Source organism: Lithobates pipiens, unplaced genomic scaffold (assembly GCF_037356315.1).
Source record: "Lithobates pipiens isolate NorthernLeopardFrog02 unplaced genomic scaffold, aLitPip1_a1.2 Scaffold_23, whole genome shotgun sequence".
NCBI lineage: Eukaryota > Metazoa > Chordata > Amphibia > Anura > Ranidae > Lithobates > Lithobates pipiens.
In genome coordinates this window covers 259,475,828-259,498,572 of record NW_027507785.1, presented here as the reverse complement: position 1 = coordinate 259,498,572, position 22,745 = coordinate 259,475,828, and the positions used below count along the sequence as shown (strand labels likewise).

The 22,745-nt window shown below is 41.1% G+C and overlaps 1 protein-coding gene across 2 annotated transcripts in view; it reads left to right on the top strand.

Moving 5' to 3' along the window:
• Positions 1-22,745, top strand: part of LOC143928289 (ADAMTS-like protein 2) — a 98,067-nt gene that overhangs the window by 54,657 nt on the left and 20,665 nt on the right. For both annotated transcript variants that reach the window (XM_077453079.1, XM_077453080.1), the window contains exons 7-13: positions 2,712-2,792; positions 4,597-4,772; positions 7,452-7,722; positions 14,521-14,764; positions 16,983-17,074; positions 17,689-17,815; positions 22,164-22,377. In XM_077453079.1, the coding sequence (XP_077309205.1) occupies positions 2,712-2,792; positions 4,597-4,772; positions 7,452-7,722; positions 14,521-14,764; positions 16,983-17,074; positions 17,689-17,815; positions 22,164-22,377 (1,205 nt within the window). The remainder of the gene's footprint in view (positions 1-2,711; positions 2,793-4,596; positions 4,773-7,451; positions 7,723-14,520; positions 14,765-16,982; positions 17,075-17,688; positions 17,816-22,163; positions 22,378-22,745) is intronic.

The window sequence follows — 22,745 nt, the reverse complement described above, 5'->3', positions numbered from 1 at the left end:
AGTCAGATAGAGCATACACACGGTCGGAATTTCCAACCAAAATCTTACATCAGTCTTTTGCTGGCGGAATTTCCGATTATGTGGCATAGCTCTTGGAGGTTCCTATGATTCGATTAGCCTTGTGTCAGCTCTACCTCATTATCATTATCTGATGTTTTTGGTAAATATTTGGTTTTATTGGCTGACCTACTTTTGAAGTGTATAAAAACCTGTATTTCTGTTCAGTAAACAGTCATTCCTTTGGTCCTATCCCAACATCTTGTCTGTGTACGATGCTTGTGGTAAAAGGCGGGTATTAGCTCTCCATCTGCTATAATGGTTTAGAGGGCAGAAGACATTGTTTGGCTGAAGGAAGCACCCTAGCGGTTCCATCTCATGCCCTAAAAATTAAGCCATACTTGGTGGTTATGATCCTATCTTTTATTGATGAAATGGGTGGAAAAATACAGCCATTGGATTTCAGTGGTTACAAAATTACCCTTCTTCGGGGTTCAAGTTTACATGTATCATCTTCTATTTAAACTGTAACAGTGTCTATCAGAGTTTCTTTGCAGTTGGTCATTGAGATGGTTTGAGTAGCAGAATTCTGATACCTGCCAAATACTGGAATGCTGCTATTCAGACCAGTCTTATCCCTTGTACACACGGTTGGACATTCTGGCGGAAAATGTCCGATCTGACCGTGTTATCAGATAATCCGACCGTGTGTGGGCTCCATTGGACTGTATCCGTCGGAAACAGACAAAGTTTTAGAGCTGAGCTATAAAATTTTCCGACAACATGGTCCGATGGGACTTTGTCCTATCGTTTGTAGAGAATTCCAATCGGACAAAGTGCCACGCATGCTCAGATCAAATTCCTAGACCAAAGCTATTGGCTACTATCCTAAACATAGTCCCGTTGTAACGAAATAATGTCTCCACGTTCTGAACGATCGGATTGTCCAACAACTTTGTCCGACCGTATGTATGCAACACAAGTTTCGGACAAAATCCGTTGGACAAAATCCGACAAATTTTGTTGTCGGAATGTCCGACCATGTGTGCAAGGGCTAACAGTGACCAATTTCATAGAAACTCTGATACAAACAGTTGGACCTAACAACATCTGCTTAAAGTATAACTAAAGGCAATCGTTTTCGAGTGAAGAGGGATTAGAACACCTGATCATTTTCAATGAAACTGAAAGTTAAAGAAAATACCAAATTTTGTCCCCAAAACAGAAGTAAGAATATTTTCTAATGAGGATGTTAGTCCCGATAACCAGGGATTCACTCAGAGGGATTTTCTGTTACTTCCTTTTTTGGCTATGGGACAGGAAGTGAAGAGAAATCTCTCCAATGGGACACAGATGGCAAAAATAAACCTGATAGGGGTTATAACCCTCTTTTATGCTATCAAAAATTGAAAAAAAAAAGCTTTTAGTTCTACTTGAAGTCCTGAAGAAGCAGGATTATGTAACCCTGAAATTCTTTGGCTGTATTTTTCCCAGTTTAAGTCGTGTGGCTCCACTTTTCTGAAGGTTTTACGGCTGACTTTTTTGACACTGCCTTGCTTATAGACTTCTGGTACTGGTGGTTTCACTTGTGAAGGCTGTAGCCTCATGCAATCTAATGTCCCATACACACGATCGGGAATTCTGCCAGCAAAAGTCTGATGAGAGCTTTTGGTCGGAAATTCCTACCGTGTGTATGCTCCATTGGACTTTTGCTGGTGGAACTTCCACCAGCAAAAGATTGAGAGCAGGTTCTCTATTTTTCTGACGGAAAAAGTTCTGATCGTCTGTAGCAATTCCGACGTGCAAAATTCCTACGTGTGCTCGGAAGCAATTTGACGCATGCTCGGAAGCATTGAACTTCATTTTTTTGTCTCGTCGTAGTGTTTTAAGTCACCGCGTCTTTGTCAAAAGTTCAGAGAACCTTTGTGTGACCATGTATATGCAAGCCAAACTTGACCATCCAAGATTTTTCCAACGGAAATTCCGCTTGTGTGTACGGGGGCAAATTCCACTCGTGTGTACAGGGGCAAATTCCACTCGTGTGTTTAGCCATCATGGAGCTGGGCATACCTGCATGATGACATCCCTTGTGATTATTTACTAAAAAATAACACTGGGATATGATGTGATTTTGTTAGCAGCATGCAATATACTTTAGTAAATGCGGAGCTATTATTATACTGCACAGACCACCAGACAAGAGAAAGTAGAGCTGCCTTTTATGTCTTGTAAACTTTAAAAAAAAAAACTAATGATTTCTCTCAACATCCCAGAACCGCTTTGTCATTTACAGTAATTTATTTGCTGAATTTAAACATCACAAAATATCTTCCAATCCTGGAAAATGCCATAAATCATCATATATTGGGGATATAGAAATGCCATGTAAAAAACAAGGGCAGAAAATAAGACTGACAACTTAATACCAAAAGCTTTACATACAGCAGATTATTGATATTACTCTATTATTTGCTGAATTTATACAGAAATGTCCAGAGGTGGACAAAAGAGGGAAACAATGTAAAAAAAAAAAAATCAAAAAATCAATTTGTATATTTTGAAGCGTAGCGCTGCCCTTTGCTTGCTTTTTGCGTCTTACACCCATGTATACCCAACTTAGCTCTAAATACAGACATTTTATGCAGTATTATATATATCAAATACTATAGAATTTTATGTCACATCTATCTATTACATCCTTGTTATTTTTTCAGGTTATGCTCTAATCACAACAATCCCAGCTGGTGCTTTTGACATCTTGATCACAGAAAAAAGAAACACAGAAAACATACTAGGTGAGAAAGTATGGTTGGTATTCATGGATTCATTTAGGTAATTGTAATCTGCTTTTTACAGGTCTGTATTTGTTTGCACTCCATTTAGATGAAAACTTTTATCTAAAGTTGGATTTGTTTCAAATTGGAATGAGTAGGGAATGGTTAAAGTGATTCTAAAGGAAAAAAGTAAAAATAACAAACATGTTATATTTACCTGCTCTGTGTATTGGTTTTGCACAGAGCAGCCCCAATCCTCCTCTTCTCAGGTTCCCTGCCGGCCGGCACTGCTGGCTCACCCCCCCCGCCGAGTGCCCTATATCAAGTCACCTACTGGGGAGAGTTTCCTTCCGTTCCTGCCCTGTAAACACAACAAAAAGTGATATGAATGCTCTCTAAAATAAATACTTCCTTAAAATGATTGTAAAGTCTCTGATTTTTTTTATTTTTTTGGGTAAAAATAACAAACATGTCATCCTTGCCTGTTCTGTGAAGTGAATTTGCACAGAGCAGCCCAGATCCTCCTCTTCTCGGGTTCCGCTTCAGCTTTTCCGGCTCCTCCCTCTTGTTGAGTACCCCCACAGCAAGCAGCTTGCTATAGGGTCACCCAAGCTGAGTCACAGCTCCCTGTGTCCATTCAGACACAGAGCTGTGGCCCGATCCGCCTCACTTTCTCTCCTCATTGGCTGACTGACTTTGTTTGACAGCAGTGGCAGCCAATGGCGCTGCGCTGCTGTCTCAGCCAATGAGGAGAGGAGTTTCTTGCAGCCAAGACATTCCTGCAACATCACTGGATGGAGGGACCCCAGATAAGTATTAGGGGGGCTGAGGGGGGCTGCTGTACACAGACAGCTTTCTATCTTAAAGAATAGAATGCATTAAGATAAAAAAAAAACCTTCTGCCTTTACAACCCCTTTAAACAGTTTTCTCAAAAACAGGGCCTGTCCCCTGCCAGCAGCTGCAAAGTGGGACCCTTGCTTCCTGTGGGGAAGCAGTGGTCTCTTTGCAGAGGTCCTGCTGAGTCAGACTAATTTCTCTGCAATTAGCAAAGCTTACACTCCCTCATGCTATCTCTGACTCAGCAGGGTGCGCGTCAGAACTCTGTTTACCCACAGAGAGAAAGGATCCCATTCTACAGCATGCTGGCATGGAACAGGCTTTTCTACCAAAAATCAAACTGTAAGGTTTTACATATTTTGTTTGATGCACCTGAAATGTTCTTAGCTAATTTAAAGCAGTAGTAAACCTAAAAGCAATCATTTAATATACTGTATTGCAGCTTACTGTTCTTAGATGTGATAACTGCATTAGTCTTCTTTTTTAGACTTTCTTCCCCTAACTTCCATCTGGAAATCCAGCCAGTAAGTCTGTTGTTTTTCAACAGACCAAGCTGTCCTGCAGCTGTTCCAGTTATTTATTCATGTAAAACCTTTAACGCAAAAGAAAAAAAAAACGTTGTTGTAACTGCAGTGTGAGCTGGAGTTTGGCTTCAATTTGTTTGTTTATTGAAATCTGCTAGACCTTCTAACACCCCCCTTATCCCAGATTGACAATGCTGCCATCCAAAGGTGCCCCCTGTGCTCATTCAGAGTGGGGGGCACCCTAATACAAGAGGAGTGTTACTGGTTAGATCATTAGGTGAAAACAGAGGGAAAAAAGCATACATAAAGAAAACAAATGCAGCCACCACATCTAATAATTGATAAGCTGCAGTATATTACATTTTTGGTTTTGGGTGTAACACCGCTGAATGTTTAGTCTGACTTTATACTGTATTATATGCTTTCTTGTTACTTTTATCCTATTTTATTTTTTTCCTCTCAGCTCTGGCAGACTCTGCAGGGAATTTTTACATCAACGGGAATATGATGATGGACAACCCTCAAAATTTCCGTGTTGCTGGGACGCTGGTCAAATATAGGCGGCCATCGAATGTACAGAGTGAGGGACTGGAATATCTGACTACTCCAGGGCCAACCAACCAGTCCCTCAGCGTCATGGTGTGTGTGTGAGACCCCAGCCCTTCTCTTTACCTTTAAGAAACTTGTCTCTCACTATTCAGATTCAGTATAGAAAAAATATATATTGCGCTCGGTGTGTGTGAATAAATTCAAATAAATAATGATAAGACAGCAGCACTCACAACATTGTACACAACAAAATCCAGATAAATATAAAGAAAACGTGTTGCGCTGTCTAGTATAGATGTGAATCTGACATACAATGTATTAACATGTATGAAAACAATATTTAAAACACCAAAGTCCATATAGTGATGTAGTGCAAATTCCTAAATTCAGTGCAACACCCAATGTTTAATAAACAGGAAAAAATTTCTTCTTACCAGATCCAAAGGCCTATCAAGGTCTGTATTCGCATCTTTGAGCTTTGTTACCCCTCACATTAGGTGCAGATCGTCCATAGAGGATCGTTGGTGAAAACAACTAGTAATGGCAGCGATCAGCGACTTACAGCAGGACTGCGATATTGTGGCGGACAAATTGGACACTTATGCCGCACGCACACGAGCAGAATTTCCGTCTGAAAAATCTTGGATGGTTTTTCTGACGGAATTCCGCTCAAGCTTGGCTTGCATACACACGGTCACACAAAAGTTCACTGAACTTTCGACTGTCAAGAACGCTGTGACGTCCAACACTACGGCGAGTCGAGAAAATGAAGTTCAATGCTTCTGAGCATGCGTCGAATTGCTTCCGAGCATGCGTAGGAATTTTGCGTGTCAGAATTGGTACAGACGATTGGAGTTTCCGATCCGAACTTTTTCTGACCGAAAAATTGAAAACATGCTCTCGATCTTTTGCTAGCTGGAATTCCACCAGAAAAAGACAGATGGGGCATACACAGGGTCGCATTTTCGGACCAAAAGCTCTCATTGGTCTTTTGCTAGCCGAATTTCCGATCGTGTGTACATGGCATAACTGACACTTTTGAGACTTCTTTGGGGACCAGTGACACTAGTACAGTCATCAGTGCTAAACATATGCACTTTCACTGTACTAATGACACTGACAGGGAAGGGGTTAACATCAGGGGCAATCAAAGGGTTAACTGTGTTCCTAGCTGGTGTTCTAATGTAGTGGGGGAGATGCTTGTACTAGTGGAGGGCATGGCTTCCTTTCAGACAGATTGCCGTTCTGCCTCTGGCAGCGCCTACTCGTGCCCGATACCCAGAAATGCAGGATCACGTATAGATCCTACACAGTGCAGCCATCCTGTAGCAGTAAATGCGCTATAAGGTGGTCGGCAACTGGTTAAAGCCGCATTTTGTGGCGATTGCAGCACAATTTCTGCCACGTGACTAGCGGGGAAAAAAATCATACTATGTTTGGGATGCCATTTAGAATGAATGCCACCTAAATGCCCATTGCGTGTTTTGCACCGATAACCACATGATTTGGAATTGCCAGCAGGATCTCGGAGAAACCGCCTGCGATTACAAATTGCGAGGTGTGAATGGAACGTAAAGTTGGGTATCAGTTGTTTCTAAAAACATAAAAACATGAAAACATCTGCTGGTTGTTTTCATTGGAGGGCTGGCAAGTGTCAAGATCTGCCCGAAAAAGCAAATATTTAACGCCTGTGTTGTGAACTTGGAAAATCAATTTACTGCTTGTTCAGAGTATTTACATACTTTAAATATAATGTTACCTGCCATGTTTTTCTTTCTTTTTTTTCTGGATACGACTCGACAATTTATACTGTGTCTTGTAGATATTGCATTTCCAAATCCAGCCAGAAATATCTTGCCAGTTTTGGATGGAGTGTGGAAAGACTGGTGACACCCTATCACATTCTGAGCCTGACAAACAGTATGACAATAGGACAGAAAGTATAGGGAAGTCTGCCCAAAACTTGGAAAAGGTTCTAACCCTTTCTCTCTCTATTCAAAACGAGAACACTAATTTGTGTTGGAGTTGGGCTATTTGCCATATTTATCGGTTTATAACATGCGCCGGCGTATAACACGCACCCCAAATTTAGGAGGGAATTTAAAAGAAAAGAACTTTTAGGAGGGAAGTTTATGCAAAAAACTTACATTTAAATGCCCTTCAATGCAGCCTTGTCCGTGTCATTTGCAGCCTTCCATTTAGCCTTGTCAGTCATTTGCAGTCTTGCCTGTGTCTTTGCCATTTAAAAATGGCGCTGTCAAGATACAGAGAGGATTTTCTGTGTGTCTCGGCTGCGCTCGGTAGTTCTCGGCCGTTCTCTGCGGCTTTTGGGTATTTTTGGGTGCACTCGGCCGTTCTCAGCTATTTTCGGCCATTCTCGGCTATTTTCGGCCACACTCAGCCATTCTCGGAGGCTTTCGGCTTTCCGAAAGCCACCGAGTATGGCCGAGTGCGGCCGAAAATAGCCAAGAGCGCCCGAAGATAGCCGAGAACGGCCGAGTACGGCCGAAAATACCCGGAGGCCATAGAGAACGGCAGAAAGGCTTACAAACAGCGGGGGATCGGCGTATAGCACGCACCCCTGATTTCCCTCTGGGGGGGAAAAAAATGCGTGTTATATGCCGATAAATACGGTAATTAAAAAATATGTGCCCAACATGGGTGATGTTCCATGTATTTATTGTAGAACTTTCTTATTATCTAGTAATTTATTAAAATATTACATTAGAACGTATATGTATCTTATTTAATGTGTTCTTCTGTATTTAGTACTACAATTTTAATGGAAAGATTCCCCACATAACGTATGAATACACAGTACCTCATGTGTCAGAAGTACCTCTTCCTCTACATTCTGAACCAGTACAACAGGCTCCTCTTCCTCCAAGCAACGTACAAAGTGCGACCCAGAGAGGGTCTGATAGAAGCTTACCGGATACACCTGACACATGGAACTGGGGAAACGCTCAAGAGTCAGAGGGCTCATTTATACCTCGGGCAAGTAAAGAACAAAGCATAGTAGAAGACGATCAAACAGAAGGTAACCTTATTCCCGTGGTCATGGTTTCTAATCTTCTTGGTTATATATATATTTATATATATATACATATAGTATGACATTTTTGTATTGTTTTGATCCATGATTTGGCCCATCCCTTGCTACACATGAATATCTGTACTTCATCACCTCTTAGCCCTTGTACACACGCTCGGAGATTCCGACAACCAAATCCGTCGGAGTAATTCTGACGGATTAATTCCGGAAGAGGTCCGGAAGCGATGTTGCATCACTTCAGACTAAGGCCGCGTACACACGGGCGGATTGTCTGTCCAACTTAGTCCGCTGAACCGTGTTTCAGCGGACAATCCACTCGTGTGTGGGCTTCAGCGGACTTTTTCAGCGGACAGTCTGACGGACTTTGTCTTTTGTAATTTCCGTAATTTTGTCCGCTGAAACTTGGTTTTGTCCGTCCAAACTTGGTTTCAGCGGACAGTCCGCTCGTGTGTAGGCAAGTTGGGCGGACTAAGTATGGCGCATGCTCAGAAAGGATTTACACGGCCGAAGGTTGCATTGCAGTGTATAGGACGTCGTTTTTCTAGTCCCGTCGTACGTGCTGTACACGTCATCGCGCACGCTTTCAGCGGACTGTCTGCTCATCGTGTGTGGTCAAGTCCGTTCATTCAAATTTTGAACGGACTGTCTGTCGGATTGTCTGACGAACTTAGTTGGGCAGACAATCCGCCCGTGTGTACGCGGCCTTAGTTGTCGGAAAATCCAATTGTACATAACGTGATGACATTATTTCGTTACGACGGGACTACGTTCAGGCTAGTAGCCAATAGCTTTGGTCTAGGAATTTGATCTGAGCATGCGTGGCACCTTGTCCGTCGGAGTAGGCTACACATGATCGGAGTATGTCCGATCGGAGCATTTTGTCAGAAAATTTTACCGGCAAGTTGGAAAAGTTGGTCCGTCCGATATTCCCGACGGAAACAGTCCGATGCAGACCACACACAGTCGGAATATCGGACAAAACAGTCCGATAGGACAGATTCCGACGGAATCTCCGACCGTGTGTACAAGGGCTTATGGCATTGGTAGGTTTTCTAAAGCTAATAAAGTAATTTCTATTGCTAAATTATTTAAAGCCTAAAACCAGATTTGATTGAACTTTAAAGCTAAAGGCAAAACTTTTTTTTTAAGTTTTGGATAGAGTGGAGAGGGATTAGAACACCTGTCAGTTTTTTATTGCTGTCTGTGTCCCCATTAAAGTGTACGTAAACCATCTTTGCCCATGTTTAATCTACAACTGCCATGATGCTGCACATGAGATCCATTATGACACCAGCCATTGGATGGTTTGACAGTTTGGTTGAGAGCACAACCAATGTGAGTGTTACATTTCCGAAACTGTTTTATGGATGGGTTTACTTCCACTTTAAGGAGATTCAACCTCTCTACTTATCCTTTTTACCATTACCATTGAAAGTAAAAAAAAAAAAAACTCTAATTTTGGGTTGCTCTTGAAAAGTTACAGAGGGGAAATTTTTCCGATGGGGATACTAGTTTTGATTACCTGGGGGTCTCCAAGGAATTCCGTTAATTTGCAGAGATTTCCTCTGACTTCCTGTTTGGCTTTGGGACAGGAAGTGAAGGGAATTCTCCGCAATGGGACACAGATGGCAAAAATAAATTTGACAGGGGTTATAACCCACCCTTACTGTATCCGAATTGAAAACAAAAGTTTTGCCTATAGTTCTACTCTAAAAAGTTTTAACCAAGCTGAGCCAAACATATCATTCTCTCACTAACAGATGCATTAGCAGTGAGCGCTATATAAACTGCAAATAGCATCAGCTACATGCATTATACAGTGCTATGTTCCTGCAGCGGAGTGGAGCTGTCAGATGGAGCTGACTAAAGCCTGGGTGCTATTAGCCAATCGGGAACTGTTTTAGAGGCAAAACTATGCCTCCTTTACCAGATGAGGCACTTTTGTTTGTCCAAAAAAAAATATTCTTGTATCGAAACTTGGTTTTATTTATAAAGAAGTTATATATCATAAAATCGAAGAGTATATATCATCAGGGTTTACTTCCTCTTTAAATAATGCATTACAATTTAACTAAACCCATTAGAGTCTAGTCTAATAAAATATACAGGAGATTTTAGTAAACTAAAATATACTGGAGATTTTAGTCGACTAAATTACGTCCCATTCCCGGCACAAAACTGAGACAGGCTGAGTGCTTTTCAGCCATTCAGTGGAAGCTTTGTATTTTCTGAATGCCTACAAGGCTTCCTCTTTTCACCTGAGGTGGAGAGTGTGACATCATCTGCCCACCTCTCCACCTTAGCCAGCCAGAGGAAGCCTTGTATTTATTCAGAAAATACAAAGCTTCCTCTAAATGGCTGAGCAGTGCCAAAGTCTATGGGGTTAATTTACTAAAAGCAAATCCACTTTGCACTACAAGTGCAGTCGCTGTAGATCTGAGGGGAAGATCTGAAAGGAAGGGAATCTCTGCAGTTTTCTATCATCCAATCATGCACAAACAAAAATGCTGTTTTTTATTTTCCTTGTATGCCCCCCTCAGATCTACAGCGACTGCACTTCCAAATGCACTTACAAGTGCACTTATAGTGCAAAGTGGATTTGCCTTTAGTAAATAAATCCCTATGTCTCGCTGTCAGAACATAGCACTGTATACTTTATGTAGCTGATGCTATATACAATTTTTACAGTGCTGACAGCAAGCACGCCCATTCGTGGAGGAAATAAAACATCCAATAAAAAAATCGAAAAAAATAACATTTCATAAATTTAGAAGTTAGTTTGGATCAGCTTGAATTGAAATGTGATGGGCTCCATCAACAAAGGCCAGAAGATTTGATGGAGGAGGTGGCGGCATCAAAACGTTAATTTTATTTGATGGTTCTCTTTTAGCGCTTAGGGATCAGGGGACGTACACGTACTGGTAAATCAAAATATTCTTATCTTATGTTTACTCATGAGCAGTTTTTGTGTTCCTCCATTGTCTGGTCCTGTCACAGGACATTCTAGTTGGAAATACGTTGAACAGCTTTAGTAGAAGTCTCCCAGCTGTGTCCTTGTAACATACCTATACTACTTCAACTGACTTCTTACAATTTCAGAGCAACAGCTGGACTTTCATCATCTATTTGTATCCTGTAGTCATCTCAGTGCTGACATTGGCCAGCATTGCATATGGCACTATGACATGGAAATTTAGATGTTTTCCACTGGACCAACATGACAGCCAGGGATCTAATGTTTCAGAAAAATATGTCAGCTCTCTCAATGCAGGTTTCTTTCATGTTGGAGTATTTTATCAGTAACCTGATTGATTTATAGATATTATCACTTTGTCTTGATGCATCATGTTCTTTTGTAAAGTCTGTTACAGCAGTATAGTGAATATGAAGAGATGATAATAAAAATAGATGTTATTAGCAATGAAAACTGGCCACTATTAGGCTGGGATTTACTACTATTGCAGCTCTTACGCTTAACAACAAAGTAGTGGGAGTGTATTATTTTGTAGCTGTCCAGGAAGTGCCATCTGATGGTTTCTAGGAATAGTATGGGGCACTCACATTTCACACTGGCAGTATGTATTAGCATTGACAGCTGGACTTCTAAAGATACCGTACGAATATAGTCTATGTCCTGTGGCGGAATTCTAATTCTATTTCACCAAGGGCCTCTGACACTCCATCAATTCCAGTAGTGATGACAACTGGGCGAGAGTGAAGAAGATGTAAAATTGCAAACTGGCCAAAATGATTTTTGTATTTGTCAAAAAATTGTAATGGTGTGATTTTGGAATATTGTTGTGCCCATCCCAAACTGTATACAAAGAAAAAATAGTGGGTGACAGGGACTTTTTAGGACACCATAAATTCTTTTTAACAATACTTCATTACTCCAAAGTTAAAACTTAGATACATTTACACAGGCCATGAGTTGTTGTACTGCATGTTTGGGTAGTGTATATCATATTATATATCCATAGACATGCCACCAAAAACAACAAATAAATCCAAAATATAAGTAAAGTGCCAATACTACTAATGAAGACCATACCACGCCCACATGCCCAATATGTTTCAAGACTTGTTCTTCCTCTGAGGCAATCTGATGGACAAAGTGGAGTACAGTAGTGGATAAATGATGCCAGTGTTAACTCTGTTGACGAAAATATTTTCATCATAATTTTCGGCAGAAAAGTGACGAATTTTAAGAAAACTAGACGAAAATTAATTCCAATTTTCGTTGATTGATGAAAACTATAACGAAAATGAATGCCAATTTTCATCAACAAATGAAAACAGAACTAAAATGTAAGGGAGGGATTTTTTCTTTTATAGTAAGGGGAGAGAGAGGTGCCAGGCCGGCAATAGTGCAGCAAAATTTTATTGATATAAAATGTATAAAAACAATGGTAATGCACTCACAAGCTTCAGTATGAAACAGACATAGAATTAGCTTAATGTGAAGCCATCAGTAGTGGTAATAGTCCCAATTGGAGCCAGTTGGATCATGGAGACGCAGAAGCCAGTGATAAGATCCAGAGAAGTCAGATGGAGCTAACTAAAGCCTGGGTACTAATAGGCTATCGGGAACCGTTTTAGAGGCGAAACTACGCCTCCTTTATCAGCTGAGGTACTTTTGTTTGTCCAAAAAAATTTTTTTTGGTAACGAAACGTGGTTTTATTTATAAAGACGTTATATATCACAAAATCGAAATGTGTGCCCGTAGAGCATATACAAAAACCTTAAAACCATAAGAAAAACATGTTATTATAAATGCTTAAATAATGCATTATAATTTAACTAAACCCATTAGAGTCTAGTCTAATAAAATATACAGGAGATTTTAGTTAACTAAAATGTACTGGAGGTTTTAGTTTACTAAAATATGACTAAAACTAAAAAAATGTAGATGACTACAATATGACTAAAACTAAAACTACAGTTGTGCTCAAAAGTTTACATACCCTGGCAGAATTTATGATTTCTTGGCCATTTTTCAGAGACTATGAATGATAACACAAAAACTTTTCTTTCACTCATGGTTAGTGTTTTGCTGAAGCCATTTATTATCAATCAACTGACAACAGAAACTACCCAAATGACTCTGGTCAAAAGTTTACATACCCCAGTTCTTAATTGTCTCCTTTAACATCAATGACAGCTTGAAGTCTTTTGTGGTATTTGTGGATGAGGCTCTTTATCTTCTCAGATGGTAAAGCTGCCCATTCCTCTTGGCAAAAAGCCTCCAGTTCATGTAAATTCTTGGGCGGTCTTGCATGAACTGCACTTTTGAGATCTCCCCAGAGTGGCTCAATGATATTGAGGTCAGGAGACTGAGATGGCCAATCCAGAACCTTCACTTTATTCTGCTGTAGCCAATGACAGGTCGACTTGGCCTTGTGTTTTGGATCATTGTCATGTTGGAATGTCCAAGTACATCCTATGCGCAGCTTCCTGGCTGATGAATGCAAATGTTCCTCCAGTATTTTTTGATAACATACTGCATTCATCTTGCCATCAATTTTGACCAAATTTCCTGTGCTTTTGTAGCTCACACATCCCCTAAACATCAGTGATCCGTAAGCTGAGGGGAAAAAGAGGAAGGTCAGTGTATGACTGCAAAGATTCCAGGGGCCCTTAAAGCGGTTCTTCACCCTAAAGGGGAAGTTCCGCTAATCTGATCCCTCCCCCCCTCCGGTGCCACAATCGGCACCTTTCAGGGGGGAGGGGGTGCAGTTACCTGAATAATCCAAGTAACTGCACCCACTTCCGGCCAGACCGCCGCAGACCCCCGCAGACGCTCCGCCTCCCCCGTTGTGTTCTGGGAAACACACAGTTCCCAGAGACACAGCGGGGGACCATAAGAGACGCGCAGCGCGACTCGCGCATGCGCAGTAGGGAACCGGGCAGTGAAGCCGTCATGCTTCACTTCCCGATTCCCTGACAGAGGATGGCGGGGGTGGCAGCAGCGAGACGAGCGATCGCTCGTCATCTGCCGCCGACATCGCTGGAACCTGGGACAGGTAAGTGTGATTTTATTAAAAGTCAGCAGCTGCAATATTAGTAGCTGCTGGCTTTTAATATTTTTTTTTTAGGTGCAGCTCCTCTTTAACACAAATTTTCAAGGGAGTCATCCAGCGGCATTATGGACCACCTCTACAAGAAGCCAACATTGCCAGGCAGCAGGATCACAGGTGTAGGCAACCAGCTTCAGCCGACAAGCCTGTAAATGACAGGCTGACAGGAGCCATTGCTCTCTGTCAATAGCTGCATGTATTAGAACAGTGAAGGCGAACCTTGGCATCCCAGATGTTTTGGAACTACATTTCTCATGATTTTCAACTACACTACAGAGTGCATGAGCATTATGGGAAAGGTAGTTCCAAAACATCTGGGGTGCCAAGGTTCGCCATCACTGTATTAGAACATGTGATGGGCCCTGGACTCAATTTTGGAGTGAACAAAATTGATTGGGACAGGTTTTGTCCAAGTCCCTGAGAGCTGCTGGCCAGAAAACATTACCCTTCAACATAGACATGATATCGTTTTGCAAACCAGCTGAGACTCTCATGTCCATCTGCTGCTCAACATATGTATCTGAAAGTTCATCCAGACCCTGTAAAAACTATAATGCACATTGAGGTACATATGTTGTATTAAAGGTTTTTCTGACAAGTTCTTAGAAGTCTTTAGGTGAATGAATCACTCTAGCTCCAGATGTATTCGATCTAGTGTGTCAGATGTTGTGTGAATGTCAATATCACTAGCTTTCCCTGTTACAGGCCTCCAGCCCAGCACAGACACTCCTCAGGGATTACTGCAGAGTGAATTATGGAGGTTGTGTGATCAACAGAGTCACTCTGCGCTCTGCCAATCTCTCTTTGGTGGCAGTCCTGGGGGTCTGACCCTGGCAGAGTCCACACAGGAATCAGAACAATTCAGGGACAGTCTAATGCTGCCAGCTGTTTATGAACATCTTGGATCCATTCCCAGGACACAGCCGTTACAAGCACCCGGCTTCAGCAGGTACGCAGCTGTGCACAGTGTAATTGAATGCAAGCTGGCGCTCTTCCTCTCTTCCCTCATTACTGTTGCTTGTGTTATAGGTCTAATTTTCTATTGTTTTAATCCAGGATTATGTGGTTTTGTAGATTTTTAGTATGCACTATTTGCAAGTAAAAGAACCATATATAATCAAAAAAGCTAGAGCGCTTTCTGTAAAAAAAAATACTTTCCTGCTTTCCTTTTTTTCGAACTGCCAGACACAGCTGTAGAAATGTAATTTTTCCTTTTACTGTGTGTACTTACTCTTCTTCCTTAGCATGTCATAGTTTATGCTGGAAATAAATAACACAGAAAGCATGACCTATAAACTCAACTTTCAACCCAGCAGCTTAAACAGTTTTTTTTTTTAAGCCTGGATAGCTTGGTGAGAGATTAAAACCTCTTTAATTTTTGTTTGCTCCCCAACAGTGATGCACATGCTAATAAGTCATTTTCTTTAAGTACAGTAGGTAGGTATAAGTATGGCCATAGACGGAGCAAATTTCTTTACTGCAACCACAGAAAAAATACATTTGCTTGGTTCTCCCATCAACAAAGACAGTGTTGACAGGGGAATCCCTTCTATGGAGCCATTGGCGCTAGCAATAATTGCATGTAAAATCCAGCAGGCTGTTTGTACCCAAGTTGGTCCATCAACTTCAGTACATTTGTCTTGCCCATACATGGTTTAACTCTTGTCTGTTTTCCGCTGAACTGTCCAATATTCGAATCGTCTATGGTCGGCTTTATAACCTCTGTCAGGTTTTACTGAAACCACGGAAAAAATGTATTTGCTTGGTTCTCCCAACAACAAAGACAGTGTTGACAGGGGAATGCCTTCTACGGAGCCATTGGTGCTAGCAATAATCGCATGTGAAATCCAGCAGGCTGGTTGTACCCAAGTTGGTCCATCAACTTCAGTACATTTATCTTGCCCATATATGGTTTAACTCTTGTCTGTTTTCCGCTGAACTGGCCAACATTTGAACCGTCTATGGCCGGCTTTAGAACCTCTGTCAGGTTTTTATTGTCAACTCTATACCCGTTGAAGAGATTTGTCACTTCCTGTGTTATCACCATAAGACAGAAAATGATCAGTCTTCTTTGAGTCTACAGTAGTGTACACCAAACATAAAAATTACATAAATAAAACAAATTCCAAAATAAAGAGTTCCATGTGCCATGACAGGCCAAGACTCCAAATCCAAGAGTTATAATATTTTTCTGTAAATACCACCTCATGATTCACACACCATCACCACTAGCAGCTCGCCTTATATCTTGGCCAACAAAGGTCACATTGCGCATGTCCCTTTAAGGGCAAACCTTTCCATGGTATAAAATAAATCTGGGATTACCTCATCGTTCCATTGGACCGATGTATTAAAATCCACCAAATTCCAAACATGGTACTCAAAAACCATTAGTGGTGATGGTGTGTGAATAATTTGGCTGTAATTGGGCTTTAACAGAAGATTTCCCTGCCATGAACCTTTATGAGCTACATGCATTAGGCTGGTCATAGATAACAGCAGGCTGCATGAAATAAACGAACAGATTTCTTCATTCACACAAGTGAAATAAATGGAAGAATCGCCCTGCCAGGACATTGTATTCTGACATCAGGACTCTCTTCTGTTAGCATACATGGATCTGCATATGCTGAAAAACTAAAGTTTTCCAGCTTGTCCATTTAACAGAGGTCTATTGGGGATGGCCATACACAAATCAGAATTTGGCTGGCCCCCGCTGAACTGGCTGAATTTTGATCCATCTATGTCCAACTTTAGAGTGGTTTAGTGGAAGGCTCATAGGCACACACATAGCTTGATTTTTATTCCAAACCTGCTGGGTGCAGTGTGGTGCAAACCACAAAATTCCACAACAGGGCCCAGCACAAACATTGCATGGTTACCAGTTTATTTCAGTTGTGAATGACTCCTGCCCTAAGGGTCCTCTTACCAGCCTCCAATAAAGAAAAAGTTAATTGAGTAATACTTACACTTGTAAATCTTGCTATTGTTACTCCGAATGGGTTTTTGCAGCTCGCAAAGGGTGGTGGAAGTAAGGTATTAGGTGCAGAGGTTGGGTGCTAGGCTTAGACCCCTAAATGGTGTTCCTACATACCATGCGCAAGCAGCAGATTAACAGATTGATCTTATTTAGTGTTCTTGATTTGCTCTGTCTTCTTTATATGCAGCGATTTAATATCAGGCCAGGACATCAGCAGGGCTGACATGTATCGCTGGAAGATCTCCGCCTATTCACCTTGCAGCTCAACCTGCAGCTCAGGTAATGCAGAAACACTCTGAAAGGGATTGGATAATTGTATTATACATATTTTATTTATTATTTACCATTAATAGACGTAAAACATACTTTTTTTGTAGTCAGGTCAATATAAAGCATGGGTCTTCAAACTATGGCCCTCCAGTTGTTCAGGAACTACAATTCCCATCATGCCTTGTCATGTCTGTGAATGTCAGAGTTTTACAATGCCTCATGGGATGTGTCGTTTCGCAACAACTGGAGGGCCGTAGTTTGAGGATCCCTGATATAAAGTATTAAATGTGACTATTTTGTATTTTAAGTACAGCCAGTAGGTAATGCTCTTGGCCTTTCCCTGCATCTGCTTGCCTGCTTTGTTGAAAATGCCTGCTGTTTGCATAGTACAGTAGCTAAAGCTGATACTTTATATAGAGATAGCTGTGTGCAAGATTTTAATGTGACATCGTGCCTTTTGCTGTGCTTTTTTTTTTTAGCTAACTTAAAACCCAAACTGATTCAAAACCATTATATATATATAGTTTAACTTTAAACATTTCTAAAATTTAAACTCAGAAACTTTTAAAATTCATGTGCTGTCTGAATATTGTCTTGACTTAATGTCAATGTCCTGTCTACAGGAATCAGCTCTGCCTATGCTTTGTGCATCCGCTATGATGGTAGAGAAGTAGATGAATCACATTGTGATCCAATGACAAGACCAGAGCCCACTCAGGAATTCTGCTCTGGAAGAGAGTGCATGCCCAGGTGAGAAATACATGAGGAGAAAATACCATTTTGCTGGCAAAGCTACTGCAAGTATCTAGTAAAATCAGTAAGTGTTCATTTTAAAAAAAAGGGAAAACTTATGCTGTCTACACACGGCCGGATTTTCTAGCAAACTAGGTCCGATGGTCTTCCCGACTGACTTTTCAGCGGAGTTTTGACGGACTTTCCGAACGAACGGGCTTGGCCATACACTATCACACCAAAGTCCGACGGATTCTAACGTGATGACGTACGACCGGACTAGAATAAGGAAGTTCATAGCTTGTAGCCAATAGCTGCCCTAGCGTCGGTTTTCGTCCGTCGGACTAGCATACAGACAAACAGATTTTTTTCGACCGGACTCGAGTCCGTTGGAAAGATTTGAAATGTGTTCTAAATCTAAAGTCCGTCTGATTTTTTCGTCAGCAAAGGTCCGATGAAGCCCACACACGATCGAATTGTCCGGTGGATTTGTTCCATCGGACCTTTGCTGTCAAAGTCCGGTCGTGTGTACACAGCATTTCGCGCCAAGGCCACCACAGTATGTAGACTAAGCTGCTAGCACAATACCCCAGCAGAGTATCACAATATAAAAAAGACAGCAATAAATGCGGTGCTAAAAAAATATAAATGCAAAAATTATTAAACAAACAATCCGTGATACCATGATTAACATGTGCAGATTGACATGCTCATAGTAATCATATGGACTAAAATATCAGCGCAAACAATGAAGTGACTGTGCGCATATAGCAATACATGAGCAGAAATCATATAATATGAATGTGGAAATAGAAAAAGATCTAATGATAATCCTAAACCAATCACCGAAAATGATGGCTGTAATTCATATAATTTCTTAAAATATGAAACCTTGTGAATTAAAAACAATCAATTCATATGAAGTGCCATAAAGTGCTAGTGCATACCAATCCCAAATTCCAAAGTACAAATCGGTGCAAATACAGAGATCTGCAAACCCAAAAGGACAGCTCATTAGATAGATGGACAGTAGAGTGTCTTCACAGCAGAAGTGGGAAGAATCCAGATTCCCAGAATAGAGGGATAGAGGTGACGCCACCCAGGTATGGTAAAAAGGGAGGCTTACCAGAAGTGTTTGACCACAATGAAGTGGTCAGTAAGGACCTTCGTTTAACATACATCTCCAGTCTCGGTCTCCCAGCTGATACAGGATAACAGCTCAGCAAGTTGGATCTATAAAGTGCACCATTACATAGATAGTGGAGATAGAGGGGAAAAAAAGGCCAACCACAGTGAAGGTCCGCATATAAACCAGTATTTATTAAAAAGGTTGTGCACTTAGAGGTTATCTATACACTGACTGCTTCATTGTGGTCAAACACTTCTGGTAAGCCTTCCTTTTTACCGCACCTGAGTGGTGTCACCCCTATCCCTCTATTCTGGGAATCTGGATCCTTCCTACTTCTGCTGTGAAGACACTCTACTGTCCATCTCATGAACTGTCCTTTTGGGTCTGCAGACCTCTGTATTTGCACTGATTTGTACTGTGGGATTTGGGACTAGCACTTTGTGGCACTTCATATGAATGGATTGTTTTTTATTCACAAGGATTCATATTTTTTTGCAATTATATGAATTACAGCCAATATTTTCAGTGATTGGTTTAGGATTATCTTTAAATCTTTTTCTTTTTTCACATTCATATTATATCATTTCTGCTCATGTATTGCTATATCTGCCATGTCACTTTATTGTTTTCACTAATATTTTAGTCCCTATAATCACTATGGTCATTACAATCTGCACACACTAATCATGGTATCATGGATTGTTTGTTGAATAATTTTTGCATTCATAGGTTTTTCAGCACTGCACATATTGTTTTTATTTTTTAAAGTGTGATTTTAAAATTGTTAACATTTCAGAAGCTGATAAGTTTACATTAAGTTTTATGGAATCCATTAAGGACATATTTTCTACGTTTCTTTCTGTGATTCTCTGCCCTGTTGCCCAGCCTTGTCTCCCTTTGCTACTTGTGGTGTGGCCCTTGGGCCCCAGCAACCAGTAGTGGGAGCATTGATTTGTAAAGGGGCTGTAATGGCGGTGATCTCTAGCAATTGCCTGTAACATACCCCGGTCTCTGACAGTCTCATTCGGCATATCTCCAGCCCTCAACTACACATTTAGCATTTTACCAGTCTCTGGCCTTCTCCAGCACTATGTCCCTGTAGTCTTGGGCAATCCTCTGTTGCTCTGCATATATTGAATATTACATGCAGCCCTCTGGGAGTGATAGTGGGCCATTTCTTGACTGTAGTGGACTATGGCCTCGTACACACGGTACGAAAATCAGAAGGAAAAGTCTTAAGACAAGCTGTCTGCAGATTTGTGGATCGCTAGCACGCTGCTTTCGACAGGCGATTTGACTTTTTCATCAGACAAAACCTGGATGTGCAAGCTATAAAATTTTTGTCGGATGTGAACTCAACATCTGATTTTCAGATGGTCAGTACAGAAATCACCACACAAAAGTTGAAAGTACAAACACGCATGCAAGGAATCAAGGAACAAGCCGGAAGAGTTTGGTTCGTGACGCGGCAGCTGATGAAATGTCGAAATGCAGCACACATTCTCATCTTCTTTAATGGGATAATAATGAAGATGCTGTGCTGGTGATACTGATGGAGTTATGCCAAACATATTTTAAAAGGCATTTGTTTTGTACGATTTGAAAATCACAAATCAACCAACATTCTACTAACTTCTACTAACATGAAATTAGCAGAAGGGGCCCAAAGAGCGACGCTTAAGAAATGAACTTCCTCTTTATACTCTCATAGTACGTCACTACATTTTTGACAAAAATCAGATGCTCAGTCATCCAACAATCAAACCGTGTGTACGAGGCCTAAGAAAGAAGGGGGCGTTTTTACCAGTGAAAACAATAATGTGAATTTTTTGCAGGATTTGTTTTAGGGCCACTCAGGAGATTAGCATTTTTGCTTTGGGCTTTGGGTAGCAGGGCAGCCTGTGGTATTGCTGTTCATCAGAGAGTGCTGCATCTCAGAAAAGACACCACTTAAATATGTATACATAATACATTACACTTACCTCTAGCATCCATTTCCACATACTCCAAAGACATGCTGGTAGGTTGATTGGATCCTGTCTAAATTGTCCCTAGTATGTATGAATGTGAGTTAGGGACCTTAGATTGTAAGCTCCTTGAGGGTAGGGACTGATGTGAATGTACAATGTATATGTAAAGCGCTGTGTAAATTTATGGCGCTATATAAGTAACTAAAATAAATAAATAAGTATACCTATTGGAGTTCTGCAAGTTAGGGAGCACATGCTGCCTGCTGGGTAGTTTTAATTTTTATCCTGATCTACTGCCATCTGCAGAAATATGGGGCCACAACCTGGTACACACACCAGTAAGGGAGCTCAAGCGAAGGTCTGGCAGTGTATACTTATACTCTGCGCCTAGGCCCTTTTAAGGAATCACATCCTCTTCAGCGCGCATATAACACAGAAGGTCCACTATTCATTATTGCCTGTGACAACCTGTCTCTTCAAATCACTTTTCTTAAAGTGTAACGTTACACAAAGCAACTTGATAAAAAGTAATGTTTTTTTAGCAAGGAACATACATTCCACATTAATAATTATGCTACCAACATTAGTGTGTGCTGTACATTGCCTTCAGCATTGTTCCTGTTTCTTCTTGCTGGACGCTGCCATTTTGCTGAAGCTCCGGGCCCCTGAACAGCAGTAAATCTGTAGGCTGTCAGCAGATCAGTCTCTACAAATTCGGCACAGTGCCTAAAAATAGAGCGCAACTATGCATGTGCAGGTCAGGGTGAGGCGGTTTATCACTGGATTTTAAACAGTATAGGCAAAGGGCCAGCCTAAAGTGATCTAGCAGGACTAAAGTTCCGCTTTAATCTGACTTTGAAAAGAACTCTAATAATGACTTTAAAGTCAGAAATTTTACAGACGGTGGGCCTTAAACTTGTTATCAAGCAGCAAAGTTCTTTCTGCAGCATTAAGGAAAGAGAACTCCCTGCAGGCCCCACATGAAATAAATTGCACCTAAAATGTGGGCCATGGTATAAAGTAATATTGCAATGTCCACTGGAGAATGGATAGTGGTATCCACTTTACCTATAGGGGACTATATCTCTGCATGAGTGGAACAGAGAGACGGTGCGTCACATTATCACAGGACATCTTCATGGGTACACTGCAACAGGTGAAGGTCTAATTTACTCAGGTTAATCAAACCCTTTTACCTCGTTTTAGTTTTTACTTGAGTTAGCTGGACGATTTGATCCTTACTGTTGTTTGTGAATTTTCTTTGGAGATGGGAATCCAGTGGATGGAGTGAATGTTCAAGGAGCTGTGGGCAAGGAATTCAAGTGCGCTCTGTTCGGTGCTGGAAGATGTTGGCACCAGGGTTAGACAGTTCTGTGTATGATGAGCAGTGTGAAGGTGCCCAGCTTCCAAGACCACCTCAGAAGAAGGTCTGCAAGAACAAACCATGTGGACCACAGTGGGAAACTTCAGAGTGGGCAGAGGTATGCTTAAAATGACTACATACTGTACATTCTAAAAAATCTTACATTTTGTTTGTGATAGTTGTCAGTGAATGTGAAAACTGCATTTGCATGCAGCTGCTATGGGGCCTAGGGGCAGAGGGGGCCTAGGTCATATCTGAAAAGTTAATGCTTACTTGCTTTATTTATCCATTAACTTCTGGAAGTAAATGATTGCTTCTGATTTATTGTGCATTGATCCAACTGTCTGAGTTATCTTAGTTTGGCTGACCACAAAGGAGAACCCCTTCTCAATTAGTACACAGCAAGCTCATTCCTAAAAACTACACAGACCTAGACAGCACAGCCAACCTGGAGACACGAGTTTTCTGTACTGCAGTTAAATAATC